Genomic DNA, 18869 nt, shown 5'->3' with positions numbered 1-18869 from the left:
TTGTTGTTAGTCTTTCAACTGCTTGTGACTTTCTTTTTTTTATAAATGTATAACATTATGGATAATTTTAATATAATTTATATGTATTTGTGGCATCAGTAATAATCGTTGCTGTGGCAAAAGTTTACTTTCCCTTGTCAGTCAGTGAAGCACTGCAGCTGAGAACTGAAACATTGGGTTAAGTGAGGCAGTTACCCCTTCCATCGTAGGAAACTTATTCCCTATGTCCATGCTAGTACTGATTGTGTTTTCATTTATTTTGGATGGTCTATTCTCCTTGAACTCATCAGGTAAAACTTTGTACAGTAAGCGTTTGTGTTACTAATATTAAAACTCAAAGGTGATAGATTTTTTCTTATTCCAGGACTTCACATTCAAGGATTTGGAAGTCTTTTTGGCTCTGATGCTGACGAAGATAAAGCTGATCAGGAAGCTATTGAGGATTGGAAACAACACATGAAAAAGCAAAAAATTATGGAAAATGAATCACAGTCAGTGAAGGAGGCAGGCAAGTATTTGGTCACTCATTGTTGACTTAGGTTTCTGAGCAAGTAAGCATATACATGTGTAGCTAGTCGTTGTCATTGCTTTCATATTCAGTGATGCAAAGGGCCTCTGTAAAATTCTGCTACTCATGGCTTTCGTGTACATTATCTTCCTCATACCTCCACTCATCTCCATCCTCTCCTCTTATAGTTCACATCCAAGTAGCCCTTGGTCTTTCAATGTCTTTTCTCCGACTTCTCATATCACTCATTCCAAAAAAATGTTAAATATGCAATTGTTTAAAGAGCAGTATTGATTTTTTTTCATACAAACCTATCACTTTACAATAACCTTGAATGTTTGCCAGCTTATTTGACATCCTGACTCCAAAGTGGCCTCTAATAGTAGTAAAATCATTTCTTTAGCTGGAGAGACCTCAATTTGGAACACATATCTATGTGGTACCCTAAAAGTTTTTGCCACAGCTTTTCAGAAGTTACCTGGACCATAGATGCATTTGTAAAAGTGAGTGAATCTGTATATTTTCTCCTTTGTTGAATGAACTGTAAAGGTTGTGTTGTCCATGTTTGTACTTAGATGAATTGCCAGTTTTGCTAGGGTCAAGTCTGATTCCTCCCAGTTTAAGACTAGACCCCAAGTGTTGGCATAGATTGATGATATAATTTAAGTGCTCCAGACCTTTTTGGGATGAAGATGCCTTGTTCAGCCAGTCATCAAAATGTGTCATCAACCTGATGTCCTCTGATGAGCCCAGACAACATCTTGGACCATTACTTTAGTTAAGTTATATGGAGCTAGTGACACCAAAACTCAGGATCTTGAACTGGAAGGTCTGGCCCTGGCAAAAGAGCTGAATGAATATACTGAAAGACCTACTTAAAAGTATCTGAAAGTATACATCTTTCAGATCCAGCAACAAAAGAAAGTCATCAATCAGGTTAGAGCAATGGGCTGAGGCAACTGTCTCCATATGGAAATGTAAGAGCTGAAGGTAAAAGCTCAAGATACTGAAGTCAGCAATTGGCCTTCAGTTCCCAAAAGCCTTTGGGGTAACAAACAGCCTGTTGTATAACCCACTGTGATCCCTGTGTCTTTTTCCACGGCCCCTTTGACCAACATGGTTTGTCTAATACTGTGCCAGAAGCTTTTCCGTGGCCCGTGCACAGTACTTGAACTTCGTTGGATGAAGTGGAAGCCAGTAACCTTTTTAAGGATTGAATCACCCAAAGGTCTGCATCCATTTCCTGCCAGTGGGGCCAGTATTTCTTGAGACAGACCTGTAATTGATGCTGGTTGACCTGAAAATGGGAGAAGGCCTCATGTAGATTGTTGACTCTCAAAGGGAGACTTCTGGGTATTTATGTCTGCCTTCCCTGTTGAAGTAAAAAACCATCACAACAATGAAATTTAAGTTGACAATGAACATAATTATAATGCGTACCTTAACATCTGGATTACGTAACACCAACAGATTTTGCTCTCCAAACTCAGGCAAGCACACTCAGACTCTTCCTGTAACTCTCGCTCTAATTCATTTTCCTTTTGTGGCCATTTACATTTATTACCACAGTTTCCCTGTGTCACATTTACTGTTTAGTGAAACCATAATGGTGTCCAAAAATACATGGTTTGGATGGGGTTGTGGAGGACATTGACATTTTGGGAAATATTTCTGAGTAGATGTAAATACAGTATGTTCATTGCCAAATTCATAAGATTATACCAACCTTCAAATTTACAGTAAACAGGAAAAAGTTGACACAGTGCCTTTTATAATGTGCTATTAATTATGGATACAACAAATTGCAAGTTAACCATATTTAAAAAAGTCCCTTTTTCAATATCTTACATTTATTTTTTTAAGTTATCATGATATTTCAATGAAGATCAAACTGCAAGCAAATTATTTTGATATGTCCTGGGGTACAAAATAACACATAATTCATGAGCAGCTGACTTCCTTTGAATAACCCAACTATTTTATTTATAAAAGCTATTTATAAACTGAATCAGGATTTCTTTCATACCCACAGTGGTCAACAGAAACATACAGCCCTAAAATCAGAATCCCTTACCTGGAAGGCATCAAGAAGATTAGTGAAACTTTAGGGAGAGACAATCCATTGGCTTTTAGCTACTGTGCCTAGATGCCATCAGGTTTGCAATCAGTAATAGTAATGAAGCTCACCTCTGTAGCTTTGCATTTTATGTCAAATGCTTCATTCTGAATTGTGCATACTCATCCCTTTTGCTTTCTCTCAAAAACTAGGTACCAGTAGTGCATATGTGTCTGTGCGTGTATGTGTTTGTTTGTAGCAGGTAGGTGGTAACAGCATCTAAGACTCTCAGCCCTCCCACCCACCCCCCCTCCCCAAGCATGGTGGCTCAGGTCTTCACATGATGCTCGAGAGAGGTTAGCCCATGGAATGCTTTTTGATGTTGCGCCAGTGCCTAGGTACCTGCCATAGTCCCTCTAAAGCTGGGTACACACATGCGTGCAAAAGCACGTAACACAACAGATTCTTGTTGCAAATTCGCTAGTGTGGACGGGACCTCAATCCCGAGCAACGAGCAGGAGGTGCACGTTGAGCACGTTTCACTCCGTCCCACCAATTGTCGGTTTTGCCCGTCACACCAAAGGAATGTTACACAACACGCTACGAATGTGTGGACGAGACCGGTTTTGCACGTGTATCAACTGGCTACACAGAGTCTGTTCAACTCGCTGACACCTCTGAAATTCGGAAGTAATAATCACGCATTACTCTGATCCCTTCTGTGAAACTACGTGAAGCTCACCAATGGATGAGTGGAGTGGCAAAGAAGTCCTTCAGTTTATAAATTATTATGATGAGATGACTGTACTGTGGTATGCAAAACACCCATGCCATTTTGATAAAATGCGCCACAGTGATGCATGGATACAGATAGCCCAGAAAACAGGGAAACCAATGGAGGAATGCAAGAGAAAGATGACCTCCTTGCTACCTTCTATGAGAAGGGAGAAGGCCAAGATGAAAGGCACCTACTTGTATATTGTTGGCCATCGTTGGTAAAACAGACTGAATGACTGCTCATGATGGAACGCAGTAAAATTACATGCTTGACACATTGCAGTTACCTCCTCAACATTTTGACACCATGCAACGCATATTTATGCAACACTGTTATGATACAGTTGCCCTGCTCGCAAGTGTTTACCCGGCTTTAGTTCCAGTCCATCTGTATCCATGCCAGTAATCATTTGTTTAAGCAATAAAAACCCATTACCTTGCAACTGCCTTCAACTTTATCAACTCCTTTACCATACATGCTCAAAAACTTACTGTTGAAAGTGAATATTTTATTTCTGATTTTTTTTTACTTTATTTTGAAAAATTACGAATACAGCTCACTTAGTATCATGAAAGATAAGAACTAAAATCAGTAACACTCCCTGAGTATATTTATGACAAATATTTGCAAGATGTACTGGGTTGGAGAGATGTGTAGTACCTTTTAGTGAGTTACACATGTTCTAATGTTTTTTTGTATTTTATTTTGCAAAATTACAATTACAGTTGACATACTATTGTAAAAGATAAGAAATGAGACTAGCAACAGTCCCTGAGTATATTTAGGGGCAAATATATATGATATAATGGGACAGGAAGATGCAGTACCTTTCCTGTGAGATCTCATGTAGTACCTTTCCCATGAAACCTCATTTTTCCTCCTATCACTGAGCTGTGATATGAGTGTTGCTATAAGAGTTGCCGTAAGTCATTCATAGCCCATTCAAGTGGTTTGAAAGTTTTCCCACAAAATTCATTCACATAACATTGTGCAAAATAATGACTCTCACGTGAGCTTATCCAGATCGAACCCAATATCTATTATTACACCTCACAGGATCATATCCAGATGCAAGAGGTTAATATTTTCCTACTTATAGCATCCATCTTAAAGGTTGGCGGTCATGAAATTAGGGCTATATTTCCATCCTTGGCCTTTAAAAAAAAATATGGAAATTCCTTCTGCCATCAGTTTTGCTTCATATAGGTCCTCAAATACCTTAGTATTTTAAATCATAAATCTGTAGACTTGGTCTCAATTGTCCATTTCGTAGCTGGAGGCCAGGTTACTACTCTCAAAAAAGAAAAGGAGAATTTTCAAGGAATAGGGATGTATTTGTACAGCCATGGAACAGTATGGAGTCTTACACATTTATCCCATTTACAGTAGGAAGGAGAGTCTTGGATAAAGTGATGACTTCCAGAAAACTTCTGAGTAACATTGATAGCAGTTCTCTGGCCAAATCAGGAGTGGCTTTCAGATTTTACAAAGTAACTATGATAGCTCTTCTTTGGCCAAGTCTAGAGTGGCTATCAGATTTTTTTATCCTGCAGACTAGCAAGGCCAAAGAACCCCTAGCTGGAATATCCTCCTGAGACAACTTCATTTTCATCACACCTGGAGGATATTCAATAGCTCAGAATGCAGTAGAATGAATTTTATGAAAGGATTAGCCAGTGCTACCATTAGATTGTATAAGAACACCACAGCACAGTTGTGCTAGTCAAAGTGGAAAGTTTTTAGCTGGTGTAGCGGAAGAAGTATTAATCTGATTGATGCTTGTGTTCCAACATGGCAGGTTTCATCTTGTCTCTCAGGAAACACACTGTTTTGTACATGAAACTTACCCGTCAGATATATACTTAGCTATAGTCTCCGACGTTCCCGACAGAAATTCAAATTTCGCGGCACACGCGACAGGTAGGTCAGGTGGTCTACCATTCCCGCCGCTGGGTGGCGGGAATAGGAACCATTCCCGTTTTCATGTCAGATTTTCTCTGTCGCTGGTTCCGGCAACATCTGTTGTTGGTTCCTTCTGCTTGGATTTTCATTTTTCGCTTGCTGAGGATTATTTTGGACTGACCTTTGGTGACGTATTGGATCTTTGGCTTGGCATACGCTTTTGTGGACTGTTTTTGATTTCGGCTTTGGTATTTTCTTATAGAATGTCTGATCAGAGTGTTGCACCGGTGTTCCGTGTGTGTGTGAGGTCTGATTGTAAGGTGAGACTACCGAAAGCTTCGGTAGATCCTCATTCTGTATGTTCTAGGTGTAGGGAGAATGAATGCTCTTTTGAGAATACGTGTGTTGAATGTGAGAATCTCACTGAACTGGAATGGAAGGCGTTAAACTCTTATGTACGCAAGTTGGAGAAGGACAGAGTTAGGAAGGCTTCTTCTAGAAGCGCTAGTAGGTCTCTTTCAAGGAGGTAGATTTAGAACCTAACACTCTTCCAGATTCTCCTGTCACTCCAGTTGTTTCAGCTCCTTCACCCTTCGTCGAACCTGTGGATTCGCTGTCGGAGATGGCTGCTATGAAGGCTACGATCCGCAAGATGCAGTTGCAGATGCGAGCTATGGAGGAAAAGAAAGTGAGAAGTGATAGTGATTTGTGCAGTGTCCCCAGTGTAGTGGAGGGGGCGTCTGACCGGCTCGCGATCGCTCCTAGGCCTCAGACCTCTTCCAAACTCCCAGACCCAGTGGAGGAGGAATGTCGACAGCCGCAAGGGGGATGAAGAGCGCTCCCAACGGTCAGGCGTCCCTTCGGCAGCGCCTGTTGACGCGTCCCAGGCTGCCTTAGATCGCCAGCAGAAAAGGGATCTTAAAGAAGTGTTTCTCTTCTTCTGCTTCTTCGTCTCCTAAACGTGGTTGGAGTTCGGCTGAGGAATCGCGTCCTTTGAAGAGGACTTGGAAGGCTCCTAGAGGAGACGCCTTGGACTCTAGCCCTGAGCGCTTCCCTGAAGGCTCTCCTGTTTCGAAGAAGAGAACTCGTAGATCTTCCTCCTCTTCTTCTGGTGTTCAGGAGTCCACCAAGCAGATCCTGGTAGGCCTCCAGGCTCAACTCGCTGCTCTTGCTGGCTCTTTATCAAAGAGCTCCTCTCGTCGGAAGGATGCCTCTCTTCCGATTAAGTCCTCCAAGAGACTCTCTTCTCCCAGCAAGTCGTCCTCTAGGAAGCGTACTTCTCCTGTTAAGCGCCCCTCCAGCAGCAGGCGCTCCTCTCCTTCCAGGCTCTCTCTCCTGGTAGGCGCTCCTCTCCTTGCAGGCGCCTCTCCCGTCCAGGCGCTCCTCTCCTCGTAGGCGCTCTTCTCCTGATAGGCGCTCTTCTCCTGGTAGGCGCTCCTCTCCCGATAGGCTCTTCTCCTGGTAGGCGCTCCTCTCCTGGTAGGCCTCTCTCCTGGTAGGCGCCTCTCTCCGGCGCTCGCCGTCTCCGAATAGCGCCTCCACCCAGGCGCCGCGCCATCGTGCCGTCGGTCTTCTCCTGTTGGAGATACTTTCTCCTCAGTCAGACGCCCTGCTCGTTCGCCTCGTAGAAGTTCCTCTCCAGCCTCCCTTTCGTCTGTTAGGCGCCCCTCTCCCAGCAAGGGCTCCTCTTCGGTCAGGCGCCAGTCAGCTTCGAGGCGCTTCTCTCCGGATCATCGTTCTCCAGTGGACATAGGCTCTTCTCCTTCTAGGCGCTCTTCTTCTGTTAAATGCCCTGCTACTTCTAGACGTTCTCCTCCTCCTTCTGGCCTGGAGGCGTTATCGGAGGACGATTCTCCTAAGGACATCACAATCTCTGATTACAAGAGGTTGACAGCTCTACTAGTCCAGGAGTATGGAGATTCCCTCAAGCCTGCTTCTCCTCCTTCCCCTGGTTCTATGCTCTCGAGCACCAAGGCTTCGAAATCTTCCTCTCTTGTGAAAATGCGTCCTACGATCTCCATGAGGAAAGCTCTTAAAGGTTTCGGAGAGTGGCTCTCCTCAAAGAAGGATGCAGGCAAGACTGTCTTCTCTTTGCCTCCCTCTAGACTTTCGGGAAGGGCAGGAATGTGGTACGAGACTAGGGAGCCTATGGGGTTAGCTCTCCCCTCTTCTGCTGGCTCGGATTTTTCTTCGCTGGTGGATTCGTCCAGGAGGCTCTCCCTTAATTCGGCCAAGGCTTCTTGGGGACTGTGTGAACTGGACCATTTCCTCAAGGGCCTTTTCCGCGTGCTGGAAGTGTTCAACTTCATGGACTGGTCTCTTGGGGCCTTAGCCAAGAGAAGTCTTCAAGAGGATTCAGTTAGTATGGAGGACCTCAGCAGTGTGTTGTCTTGCCTGGACAAAGCTGTTAAGGACGGCTCGATGGAGATCGCTTCCCTGTTCGGCACTGGCCTTCTTAAGAAGAGGTCAGTCTTCAGCTTTCCTCTCTAAATCGGTCTCTCCTTCCCAGAGGTCTTCCCTCTTGTACGCTCCTCTCTCGAGCCATCTTTTCCCGCAAGAAACTGTTAAGGAAGTCTCTCGTTCCTTGTCGGAAAAGGCTTCTCAAGACCTTCTGGCTCAATCGTCGAAGAGGTTGAGACCTGCTGCGCCTATTACTAAGAAGGAGAAGCCCCTTTTCAGGAGCCCTTTTCGTTCATCCAGGTCTATTAGGAGGCGAGACCTGAAAGAAGATCCAGGCCTTCAGGACTCCCTTCCAGGAAGTCCAAGTGAAGATCAAGTCCTCCAGACTCCAGTAGGTGCCAGACTTCTCAAGTTCGCCAAGCCTGGGCACAAAAGGGAGCGGACGAATGGTCCCTCTCTGTTTTGAGGAAGGGGTACCTCATTCCCTTCTTTTCGAAACCTCCTTGACTACAACTCCGAGGGAGTTATCGGCGAGATACAAGGATCCTGTGCGGAGACAAGCCCTTCTTCTAGCCGTCGATCAAATGCTAGAAAAGTCTGCAATAGAACGGTGCAAGATCTTCACTCCCGGGATTTTACAACCGTCTTTTTCTTGTTCCAAAATCCTCGGCGGGTGGAGACCGGTCTTGGACGTGAGCTCCTGAACACTTTCGTCATAAAGAAGAAGTTCTCTATGGAGACGACGCGTCTTCAGTTCTGTCGTCTCTTCGTCAAGGAGATTGATTGATGGTGTCCCTGGACCTTCAGGATGCTTACTTCCACGTCCCCATCCATCCCTCCTCCAGGAAGTTCCTAAGGTTCATGGTAGACGGCAGAACCTTTCAGTTCAGGGCTCTTTGCTTCGGACTCTCCACAGCTCCCCAAGTTTTCACGACCATTCTCAGGAATGTGGCTCACTGGTTGCACTTGGAGGAGTGAGGATTTCCTTGTATCTCGACGATTGGCTAATTCGGTCCAGTTCAAAGAACCGTTGTCTGGAGGACCTTTCTCGGACTTTAAACCTGGTCCAATCTCTAGGACTTCTTGTGAACCTCGAGAAGTCTCAGATGATTCCTCAGCAGGAAATTGTCTACCTGGGGATTCGGATGGATTCTCGGGGTTTCGAGCGTTTCCCTCCTGGAAAGAAGGGAACGCTGCCTTCAAAAGGTGACAGACTTTCTGGAGAAAGACAGTTGTTCGGCGAGGGAATGGATGAGTCTGCTGGGGACCATTTCCTCGCTGGAACAGTTCGTTTCTCTGGGAAGGCTTCACCTCAGACCTCTTCAGTTCTTCCTGAAAGAATCTTGGGATCGGAAGTCCCAAGACTTGTCGGATTCCTTCCAAATATCATCTCTGGTAAAGGAACAACTCCGTTGGTGGTTAGACCCAAAGAAGCTGGGTCTAGGAATTCCTCTACAACCGCCGAGCCCTCGCCTAGTGTTGTTCTCAGACGCGTCGGAGTCGGGCTGGGGAGCGACACTAGGCTCGGAAGAAGTGTCAGGTACCTGGGACACGGATCAGAAGGCCTGGCACATCAATATGAAAGAGCTGGTAGCCATTCACCTAGCTCTTTCCAGATTCTGAACTTCTGGTCAAGGGATCAGTAGTTCTAGTCAACTCCGACAACACCACAGCCCTGGCTTATATCAGGAAGCAAGGAGGGACACATTCCTTCTCCTGTACATTGCAGCAAGGAACCTTCTGTTGTGGGCGGGGAGAGAAACATCGTTCTCCTCACCAGATTTGTTCAGGAGAAAGGAATGTGAGGGCGGATCTGCTCAGCAGAAAAGATCAAGTTCTTCCTACGGAGTGGTCCCTTCATCAGGAGGTTTGCATAAAGGCTATGGTTCCTGTGGGGAGACCTCATATAGACCTCTTCGCAACCCATTGGAACAAGAGGTTGGAGAACTACTGCTCCCCAATCTCGGACCCCAGAGCAGTAGCTATAGACGGCCTTCTCCTAGATTGAACGGTCTAGACGGCTACGCTTTTCCCCCGTTCAAGATAATAGGGGAGGTAATCAGGAAGTTCAGTTCGTCAGAGGGCACCAAGCTCACCCTGATCGCTCCCTTTTGGCCATCCAGAGACTGGTTCACAGAGGTACTGGAATGGATGATAGATTTTTCCCAGGTCGCTCCTCTCAGGAGCGATCTTCTCAAACAGCCCCACTTCGACAGATTTCACAAGAATCTTCCCGCTCTAAACCTAACTGCCTTCAGACTGTCGAAGGACTGGTTAGAGCGAAGGGATTTTCGCACAAGGCTGCTAAGGCTATCGCCAGAGCTAGAAGATCTTCTACCTTGCGCCTCTACCAGTCGAAGGGAAGTCTTTTCGGAGATGGTGCCGATCTAAGAAAATTTCCTCTTCCAGTACCTCTGTAATGGAGATTGCGGATTTCCTTCTCTACCTAAGGGAGCAATGTAACCTGGCCGTTTCCACCATAAAGGGGTATAGGAGCATGCTGTCTTCAGTCTTTCGACACAGAGGTCTGAACATCTCGGATAATAAAGACCTTCACGACCTTATAAGGTCTTTTGAAACTTCAAAAAATAAGTCCCCTAGACCTCCCAGCTGGAATTTGGACGTGGTCCTAAAGTTTTTGATGTCTAGCAAGTTTGAGCCTCCTCGATCTGCCTCGTTCAGGGACTTGACCAGAAAATCTCTGTTTCTTTTCGCTCTTGCTTCGGCCAAAAGAGTGAGCGAATTACAAGCCTTAGAAGGTTCTGTAGGCTTTAAGAAGGACTCTGCAATCTGCTCCTTTCAGCCTCTCTTCTTAGCAAAGAATGAGAACCCTTCAAAACCTTGGCCTAGGAGTTTTGAGGTCAAAGGACTCTCCGATCTTTCAGGACAGGAGCTGGAACACACACTCTGTCCGGTAAGAAGCCTTAAACTTTATTTGGAGAGAAAGAAACAGCTCAGAGGCAACACCGAAAGTCTTTGGTGTTCTGTCAAGGATCCTTCAAGAGCAATTTCCAAGAATGCCCAGGCTTTCTTCATTAAGGACATTATTAAAGAGGCTCATCTTTCATGTAAAGAAGAACATCTTCAGCTCCTAAGAGTTAATGCTCATGAGGTGAGAGCAATAGCTACTTCTCTAGCTTTCCACAAGTCTTGGTCCCTCCAGTCTATTGTGGACTCTACATACTGGAGATGTAACTCAGTGTTTGCTTCTCATTATTTGAGAGACGTTCGTGTGACTTATGAGAAGTGCTTCTCTCTAGGAGCTTACGTATCCGCTGGATTCGGTGCTGGGTCAAGGAGCTGAAGCTAATCCTATTTAATTTAGTGTTATTTTTAATTGTTTGTTGTGTTTTTATGGTTGGTTGAAAAAGAGTGTTGCAGGTCTCTCTCTCTCTTTTCATCTCATATTACTAACAAGGTTAGGCTTGGTCAGGTGGTCGGTTTTGGTTGTTAGCTCCTTGTATTTTTATTACCTAGCTCTGTCATGTAAGAGGGATAGCCCCATTGATATGATTCAGGTAGAGGGCTCTGTCTTGTAAGTGGGTTAATCCCCTTTGACATGATCCATAACAGGCTCTGTCATGTAAGTGGGTTTTATCCCCATTGATATGATCCAGAAGGGCTGTCAGTCTTAGGTCACTTCCTCGCTGAAGCTCTTGAGGCATGCAGACTCATAGACAGTATCCATGAAGTCTTCTGCCCAATCAGGTAAGAACCATGGTTTTGTTTATTCCTACAACATATGTTGTTTTCCCGTTTTTTAGTTCTTAGCTGTCTCTTGCCCTCCTCCAAGGGTGCCAATCAGCTAAGTATATATCTGACGGGTAAGTTTCATGTACAAAAATGATATTTTTATGATAAAATAAAGTTTTGTACATACTTACCCGGCAGATATATACGACATGGCCCCCCAGCCTCCCCTCAGGAGACAGGTGGAAGAGAAAATCTGACATGAAAACGGGAATGGTTCCTATTCCCGCCACCCAGGCGGGAATGGTAGACCACCTGACCTACCTGTCGCGTGTGCCGCGAAATTTGAATTTCTGTCGGGAACGTCGGAGACTATAGCTAAGTATATATCTGCCGGGTAAGTATGTACAAAACTTTATTTTATCATAAAAATATCATATTTATATATCAGCCATTAAAGGTTACAGAGATGTTCTTTCCAAGACTATTCAGATATGAAGGGTGGATTTTTCTTCCTTCTCAGATCTAAAATGTCTCTTTAGCATTATTGGAAGCACATGTCCTACAGAACTGCTAAGCTTCTATGATGGAACCTATCTCTTGTCCTGAAAAGTTAGCAAGAGCACTCACTATATGAGCCTTAAAAAGAGCCTCTTTTCTCAGCATCTTGTTGAAGAATTGCTCTTGGCATTAGCATCTTTGCAGCTTATCAGTTAACTTTATCCCTTATCAGATAGTTTCTCTCACAAAAGACTTGAATTTTGTTCACTTAGTTTTTGCTAGCTTCATTTTTAATTCTTAAACTCCTTAGGATTGTTGATTCTCCTACATTGACTTTCCCCAATGTGTAATTTAAAACTTACATTAGATAGTGATGATACTCTTCTTTCTCTAATAAAAGCCTTATGGTTGTACTTTCTTTGAAGGTACAGCCATAAAAATTTCATGGTCACTAAATTTTTCTGTTCACAGAAGAACCAAGAGACTGCATAAGAAATTCAGTCTGTTATTGGCTGAGGAGAGTAATACAATTTGGAGGTAATGGTGGGATCCTTAGGATGTTCAATAACATTTTCTGAATTTAACTGAGATATAAACAGCTGGATGCATACTCCTTTGTACCTCATATAGGAGCAAAGCAAATGGTACCTTCTGATGGAGGATTCCAGTTAAGTGGAACAATTATCACCTACCTTCCACTCCTCAATCATCTTTCTTTGTCATGACATCCTTCTGATTCAGACTTTCAATTTGTTTTATTAATTTTATGTCATGAATAAGGGACAAGTTCTTTAACAACTGAATTGATATAAAAGGCACAAATTTACCTTCATTGTAGATGGTTTGAGGTCTGACAATGTGCTAGCGTGTAAACCAGATTTGCCAGAGCTGGTTATGTCCAAGTATCTCATTGTAGCAATTTGCAGATTTGAAAACTTGAATCATCTCCATTTAAATGAGATTTGGCACTCTTTATGTGCTTGACTCATAGCTTATATTAACAGCCCTCCTCTGTGTCCCACATTTCAGATGTCATAGGCTTATGACACAAAGAGTTAGTTGTGTTGTTAGCTAAGACCTGCCAGGTTTGTGACACATGGGAACTGCTCACCCAGAAGAGATGGGTAAGCTTCTTTCATCTAAGAGTGATCTGGAAACAATTTTTAGGAAATGAAGGGGCATAATAAGTTCTGAGGTTGTATAAAAAATCAGCCTTAGTTTTTTTTTTTATTACAGACCTCATTTTCAATTAATTTTAGCATTAAAGATGTAAAACTGTTCTTAAAAAATCTACAATCTATTTTACTGTAAGCATTGAGGTGAGATCACACCTGACAACTTGTGCTGCCTTATTTTCGAGTTTGTTGTATGTAGACCTATTTTTGAATAAGCTGTATAAAACTTAAGGATAATTTTAGATTTATGTATTAATATTTGAGTTTTTCACATTATGTAGTGCACTACAAGCAGTGCTTGTTTTTCATTTAACTACTCTTTCGAGAAAAAACTTGGATATATTTTATTATTACTCCGAGGTGAAACTGCACTCCTCTACTTTATGGGTAACTACTGTATTTGCAACAATGGAAAGAGTTAAAACATTGAAAGCTAATGTGTGAGATTTAAACAATTTTGAAAAATGAATAAAATCTCCTGTTTGAATATGATGGACTGTGGGTGAGGAGCTCTGACCATTCATGGGCAAAAATTATGTTTATCTCCTTAATGACAAAAGCAGCTCATTGAACATCCATTCATGACCTGTGATAGGTGATTGGAGATGTGACATCATCCATGCCATGTTTTTCTTCATTATGATTGGAGAATGATTTGATACGTAACCATTAGAGTATATTAACCCTTAAACGCCGAGCCTCTATTTACAAAAACGTCTCCCGTATGCCGGCAGCGTTCGGTGAGTTAGCGCCGAAGCGGAAAAAAAGTTTTTTTCAAAAAATCACAGCACGCTTAGTTTTTAAGATTAAGAGTTCATTTTTGGCTCCTTTTTTTTTTCATTGCCTGAAGTTTAGTATGCAACCATCAGAAATGAAAAAAATTATCATTATCATATATAAATATTGGAATATATGACAGCAAAAAAAACTCTTATATAATTGTATACAAATCGCGCTGTAAGCACAACGGTTAAAGCTAATGAGTTAATTTTTTTTAGTTGTATTGTACACTAAATTGCAATGATTTTGGTATATAACAAATTGTGAAACGATCAAAGCAAGACAGAGAAAATATTATCACAAAATGATGCATGAATTCGTAACGCGCGGACATAAAAAAATGTTTTTTTAAAAAATTCACCATAAATCAAAATATTGTGCTAGAGACTTCCCGTTTGTTGAAAAATGAAGCTAATTGTGATTGAATATTACTAGACTGTAAGTGTTTTAGCTTACAATTTTAGTTTTCGACCATTTCGGTCGAGTTAAAGTTGACCGAAAGTCGAATTTTTTCTATTTATTGTGATTTATATGAAAATATTTCAAAACTAATAAAAGCTACAACCATGAGTTATTTTCTGTTGTATTGTACATGAAATTGCGCACATTTTCATATATAAAACTTTATGTAACGACTAATATAAAACGGTGCAAATATTACGACAACGAGACGAAAGAATTTCTGAGGTGTTCGCCGAAGTTACCAGCAAGCAAGACGTAAGGAAAATGTTTTTTTCAAAAATTCACCATAAATCAAAATATTGTGCTAGAGACTTCCAATTTATTGCAAAATTAAGGTAAACGTTTGAATATTACTAGAATGTAAGAGTTTTAGCTTACAATTGCGTTTTTTTACCATCTCGGTCGAGTTAAAGTTGACCGAAGGTTGAAATTTTGGCAGTTATCATGATTTATATGAAAATATTTCAAAACTGATAAAAGCTACAACCATGAGTTATTTTCTGTTGTATTGTACATGAAATTGCGCACATTTTCATATATAAAACTTTATGTAACGTCTAATATAGAACAGTGCAAAAATTATGACAAAATGACGAAAGAATTTCTGAAATTTTCGGCCGAGTTACCGCGCTGGCATAAGAAAAAAGTTTTTTTCAAAAATTCACCATAAATCAAAATATTGTGCTAGAGACTTCCAATTTGTTGCAAAATGAAGGTACATGATTGAATATTACTAGAATGTAAGAGTTTTAGCTTACAATTGCGTTTTTCGTCCATTTCGGTCGAGTCAAAGTTGACCGAAGGTTGAAATTTTTTGTAGTCGACGTACGGTACGTCCACTCGGCACCCAACAGACAATTTTAGTCGACGTATGATACGTCCAGTAGGCGTTTAAGGGTTAATCACAAGTAGATTGCCTTGAGAATCATTTTAATCAGCCTTGTCACCAAATAGCTTCCTTTTCTCATTATGTTTTTCATTAAAATGATAAGTTTGGCATTACTCATAAATGGTGCTAATGTAGCTTCAACAATCATTGCAGAGCAGCCAGAGTATAGTAAACATTACAGTTTCTTAAAGTTTCTTTTTTTTTCAGAAAAAGAATCATCTGGCATTTTAGAATTAAATTTGTCAGCAGTTACAGAGTCTGTAGTAACAGGAATTGTTAGTGGTGAAGGATTTCAACATCTGAATTTAGGTACTGAGGAAAGTGAAAATAATGCCAGTACAAATGTGGATGAAGAAGAGCATCGTTTAGTAGAGGTATGTAATTTGAGATTTTCACATAATCCTTCAAATATAGCCAATGATACTCTTAGTGTATATCTCTTTCTCCATCCCCACCACTATTCCTCAGCTAAGGGTCGGTTGCGTTAATGTGTCTTCTCCAACTATTTTTGTGAAAAGCATCTTGTGCTAAAGCTTTCTCCAAATTTTCCCTCATTTTATCATGCCATCTGATCTTTTGCCTCCCTCTCGACCTTCTACCCCTAACAGGTTCCATCCAAGTCCTCTTCACTCCCTCCCCCTCACTCATTCTTACCACATGCCCAAACCACTCATGCACTTCTGATTTCTTCATTTTCTAGCCTTTCATGTGCAGAGCTCCCCAAATTCTATCTCAGCATCTGCACTTCTGTTCACTCTCAATTCTATTCCTAATTCCTTTTGAGGCCCTTGTTTCTGAACCACACCTCAACACTGGTGTCATTAATGTGCAACAGATCTTTACTTTAGTTGGTTTGGCAGTCTTTCATCATAAACTGCCCCCACCTTCATCCATTTCCTCCAGGTTACCTTTATCCTGCTTTCAGAGTCAGCTTCACAACCTTCCTCTTGGCTTTTAAGTACTTGAAATTCTCTATCTGTTTTAAATATAGGCCTCTTCCATCTTGTATAAATAACCTATCCACCTTCTGCTTTCTGGACAGCATAACCTCAGTTTTACCCACATTTTCCTTCATACTACCCGAGGTATTCATCTTTATAACTTATATAAATATCATATAATTTAGTAAAATACAGTAAAGTTGAGAATGTTAGCTATGCAGTGATTATGCCAACCTACTGCTACTACAGCTGCCCTGCTGTTGCTACTACATTATTATTACCACCTTTGATTTGTAAATGAGAATGGAAAATGCAAGCACTAAATACCTTTAAAATTTATCCAGTCTACTGAGACCAATGGAAAAAGCCATTTATAGGGTAATGATTATCATCTGTGAGGCATAAAAGTTCTTTTAAAAATGTTTATGTATTATTTTGAATTAGAAAGCATTTTAATTTTATTGTACATTTCAGGTTTGGAATGATGCTGACCTTGATAAGTCATTACCTGTTGAAGAAACCCCTCCTAATGATTTAGAGGGTCTTATACCTGTTGCTGTAAAAGTCCTTCATCCATCAGTGCGAACTTGTTTTAGGTATGGATGGCAGAATATTCACTTTTATGCTCAAATCTAATATATGTGTGCCTATACAAATTACAGATCTCATTTTTACCATGGTGTTTATAAACTTATCACAGAAGAATACTTTAATCTTACGAAAGACATCTGTTTTACGCAGATTTTGAATTGGCCATATGTACTATCCACTTGATTTTTGTTTCATCACAAGCCCATTACTGTGTCATACTTTATTGTGTGCGCACAATCCTCTGGATGCGCAGCAGAGAAAGATCTTTTCCTTTCCATATATCTGAAAATGAGTCTGTTCCACAGTGCCTCTGATGGCCGCTTCAGTTAGCCTTTGCAGTTTGTTTTCCATACAAAGCTAGCAATCTTACTCCCAGAATTTCTTTATTTACACTCAGTTTCATCATTTTGATCATATTTCAAGCATGAATATCTACCACTTTTCTTACGATGTTGGGAAGTATATAATTCCTCTTGTTATTCTGAAGAACTGCGCACAATTTCTATGTTAAATTGTTTTATGTATATTTTTGTTTGTCACTGTCCTCTGCTACTGTATACATCAGTGAATATCTAAACACATTTTTTTTTAATCACTATGTATATTTTTTATTTCTGTGTATTGGTATTTTTTAAATTAATACTTCTCTACACACATTTCTTACTTTTTTCTATTTTACAGTTTCACATACCATTTTGCATACCATTTATTGTACACCAATTTTTACTGTATATATCTATGTTGGGTGACATTTCTATACTATAAGGTATATTCATGATTAATTTATATATTTTTTCAATCTCTAACAACATACACACATCCTTTGTTTTTGCCACCATCTCTTGCAACTTAGTACCATATCAGCACAAGATGCACAGCTTAGTAATGGTCTGGAACTGTTACGTGCTGTTGTCAAAACATCAGTGATTTCCTTTTTGTTCAATTTTAAGAATACAAGTATTCATATTTCCATGACTTATTACCATATTTACTATTATTGCTATTTTTTGTATTTTCCATATGTCTTGGTACATGACAAACCCAAACATGCTTACAATTGTAGAGCTGCCCACTGGCACAGGAACATGTGTCATTCTTCACATGAATTCCATTTTCTTTATTGTTTTAGGGAGAAGGGAGTCACACCCGATTTAGCCAGTAAGGTTAGGTTGGCATTCATGGAGCACCCTTTCAACTGCATGTTTGTGTGTCACTGGCTTCATCTGAATCACATGGTTTGAGACACCACATTTCTTTCTGCTTACTGTATCAAAAGCAGAATCAATTCTACACAGTAAATCAGTGTACTCTGAGCACCCAGTGTATAACTTACCTTTACAATACGACTTTAAAAGGAAGCTAATACAGTAATACATTAAATTAAAGAACTGTTATATTACACAATTGAAATCTTGCATAAACAGATATAAATTAAAATTCAGAACCTTGATTTTAATGAAACTCTATAAGTTACTGACTTTGGTATTGTAGTTTTCCAGTAAGAATATATTGAGACTTGCTCTGAAAACTGTGTGTACTTCTGTTGATTTGTGGGCTCTGAAAACTGTGTGTACTTCTGTTGATTTGTGAGGGTTTATTGAGTTTATTGAAGGAAAAATCCAGATGAGTTGGCAAAACCTTATGTGAGTCTTAGCTTTCCTGTAGATTATTGTGCTTGTTATTCAGACCCTTGGTAATGAACAAGTTTTCAACACAATACCAATAGTAATACAGCAATATAATAGCAAGGCTGAAGAGTCCAACTAATCATATTGGCAAAAGCTTCATGTGACATAGGAGCAGAGAATATATGTAGATTTCCTTCACTCAGCAATAATAATAACAAAAGACTATGGAAAATCAGTGTTTGGCTGAACTTTGGATAATTTAGATAATTTTACAGCTCATTACTGGCATTTCTAAGATCAAATAACAATAATTTCTCATTTCACATAATTATGCTGTAATAAAACATGCTCCTAATTGTGCAGTCTTATTTGGGTTCGGTTAATTAACAGAATTTGCACCGAACATGTAAATCTTTAGCTAAATGAAGGATAGAAAAATAGTCATTATGAGTAAAGGAGTTGTGCAACTGTTGATAAACATTTTGTGATGTTCTGCTATTTTCGCACAAATAGGTTAAAACTTTTGAGGTAGAGGTCCCTATGTAGAAGTAAATATTTTTTCTTAATT

General features: G+C 40.7%; 1 protein-coding gene across 4 annotated transcripts in view; it reads left to right on the top strand.

Moving 5' to 3' along the window:
* LOC136853999 (uncharacterized aarF domain-containing protein kinase 2-like) overlaps nucleotides 1-18869 on the top strand; it is a 49515-nt gene that overhangs the window by 11207 nt on the left and 19439 nt on the right. For all 4 annotated transcript variants that reach the window (XM_067129949.1, XM_067129947.1, XM_067129948.1 and 1 more), the window contains 3 exons: nucleotides 365-508; nucleotides 15349-15515; nucleotides 16557-16678. In XM_067129949.1, the coding sequence (XP_066986050.1) occupies nucleotides 365-508; nucleotides 15349-15515; nucleotides 16557-16678 (433 nt within the window). The remainder of the gene's footprint in view (nucleotides 1-364; nucleotides 509-15348; nucleotides 15516-16556; nucleotides 16679-18869) is intronic.

The sequence above is a fragment of the Macrobrachium rosenbergii genome, chromosome 28 (genome assembly GCF_040412425.1).
Source record: "Macrobrachium rosenbergii isolate ZJJX-2024 chromosome 28, ASM4041242v1, whole genome shotgun sequence".
Classification (NCBI taxonomy): Eukaryota; Metazoa; Arthropoda; class Malacostraca; order Decapoda; family Palaemonidae; genus Macrobrachium; species Macrobrachium rosenbergii.
This window is presented reverse-complemented; position numbering and strand designations above follow the sequence as displayed.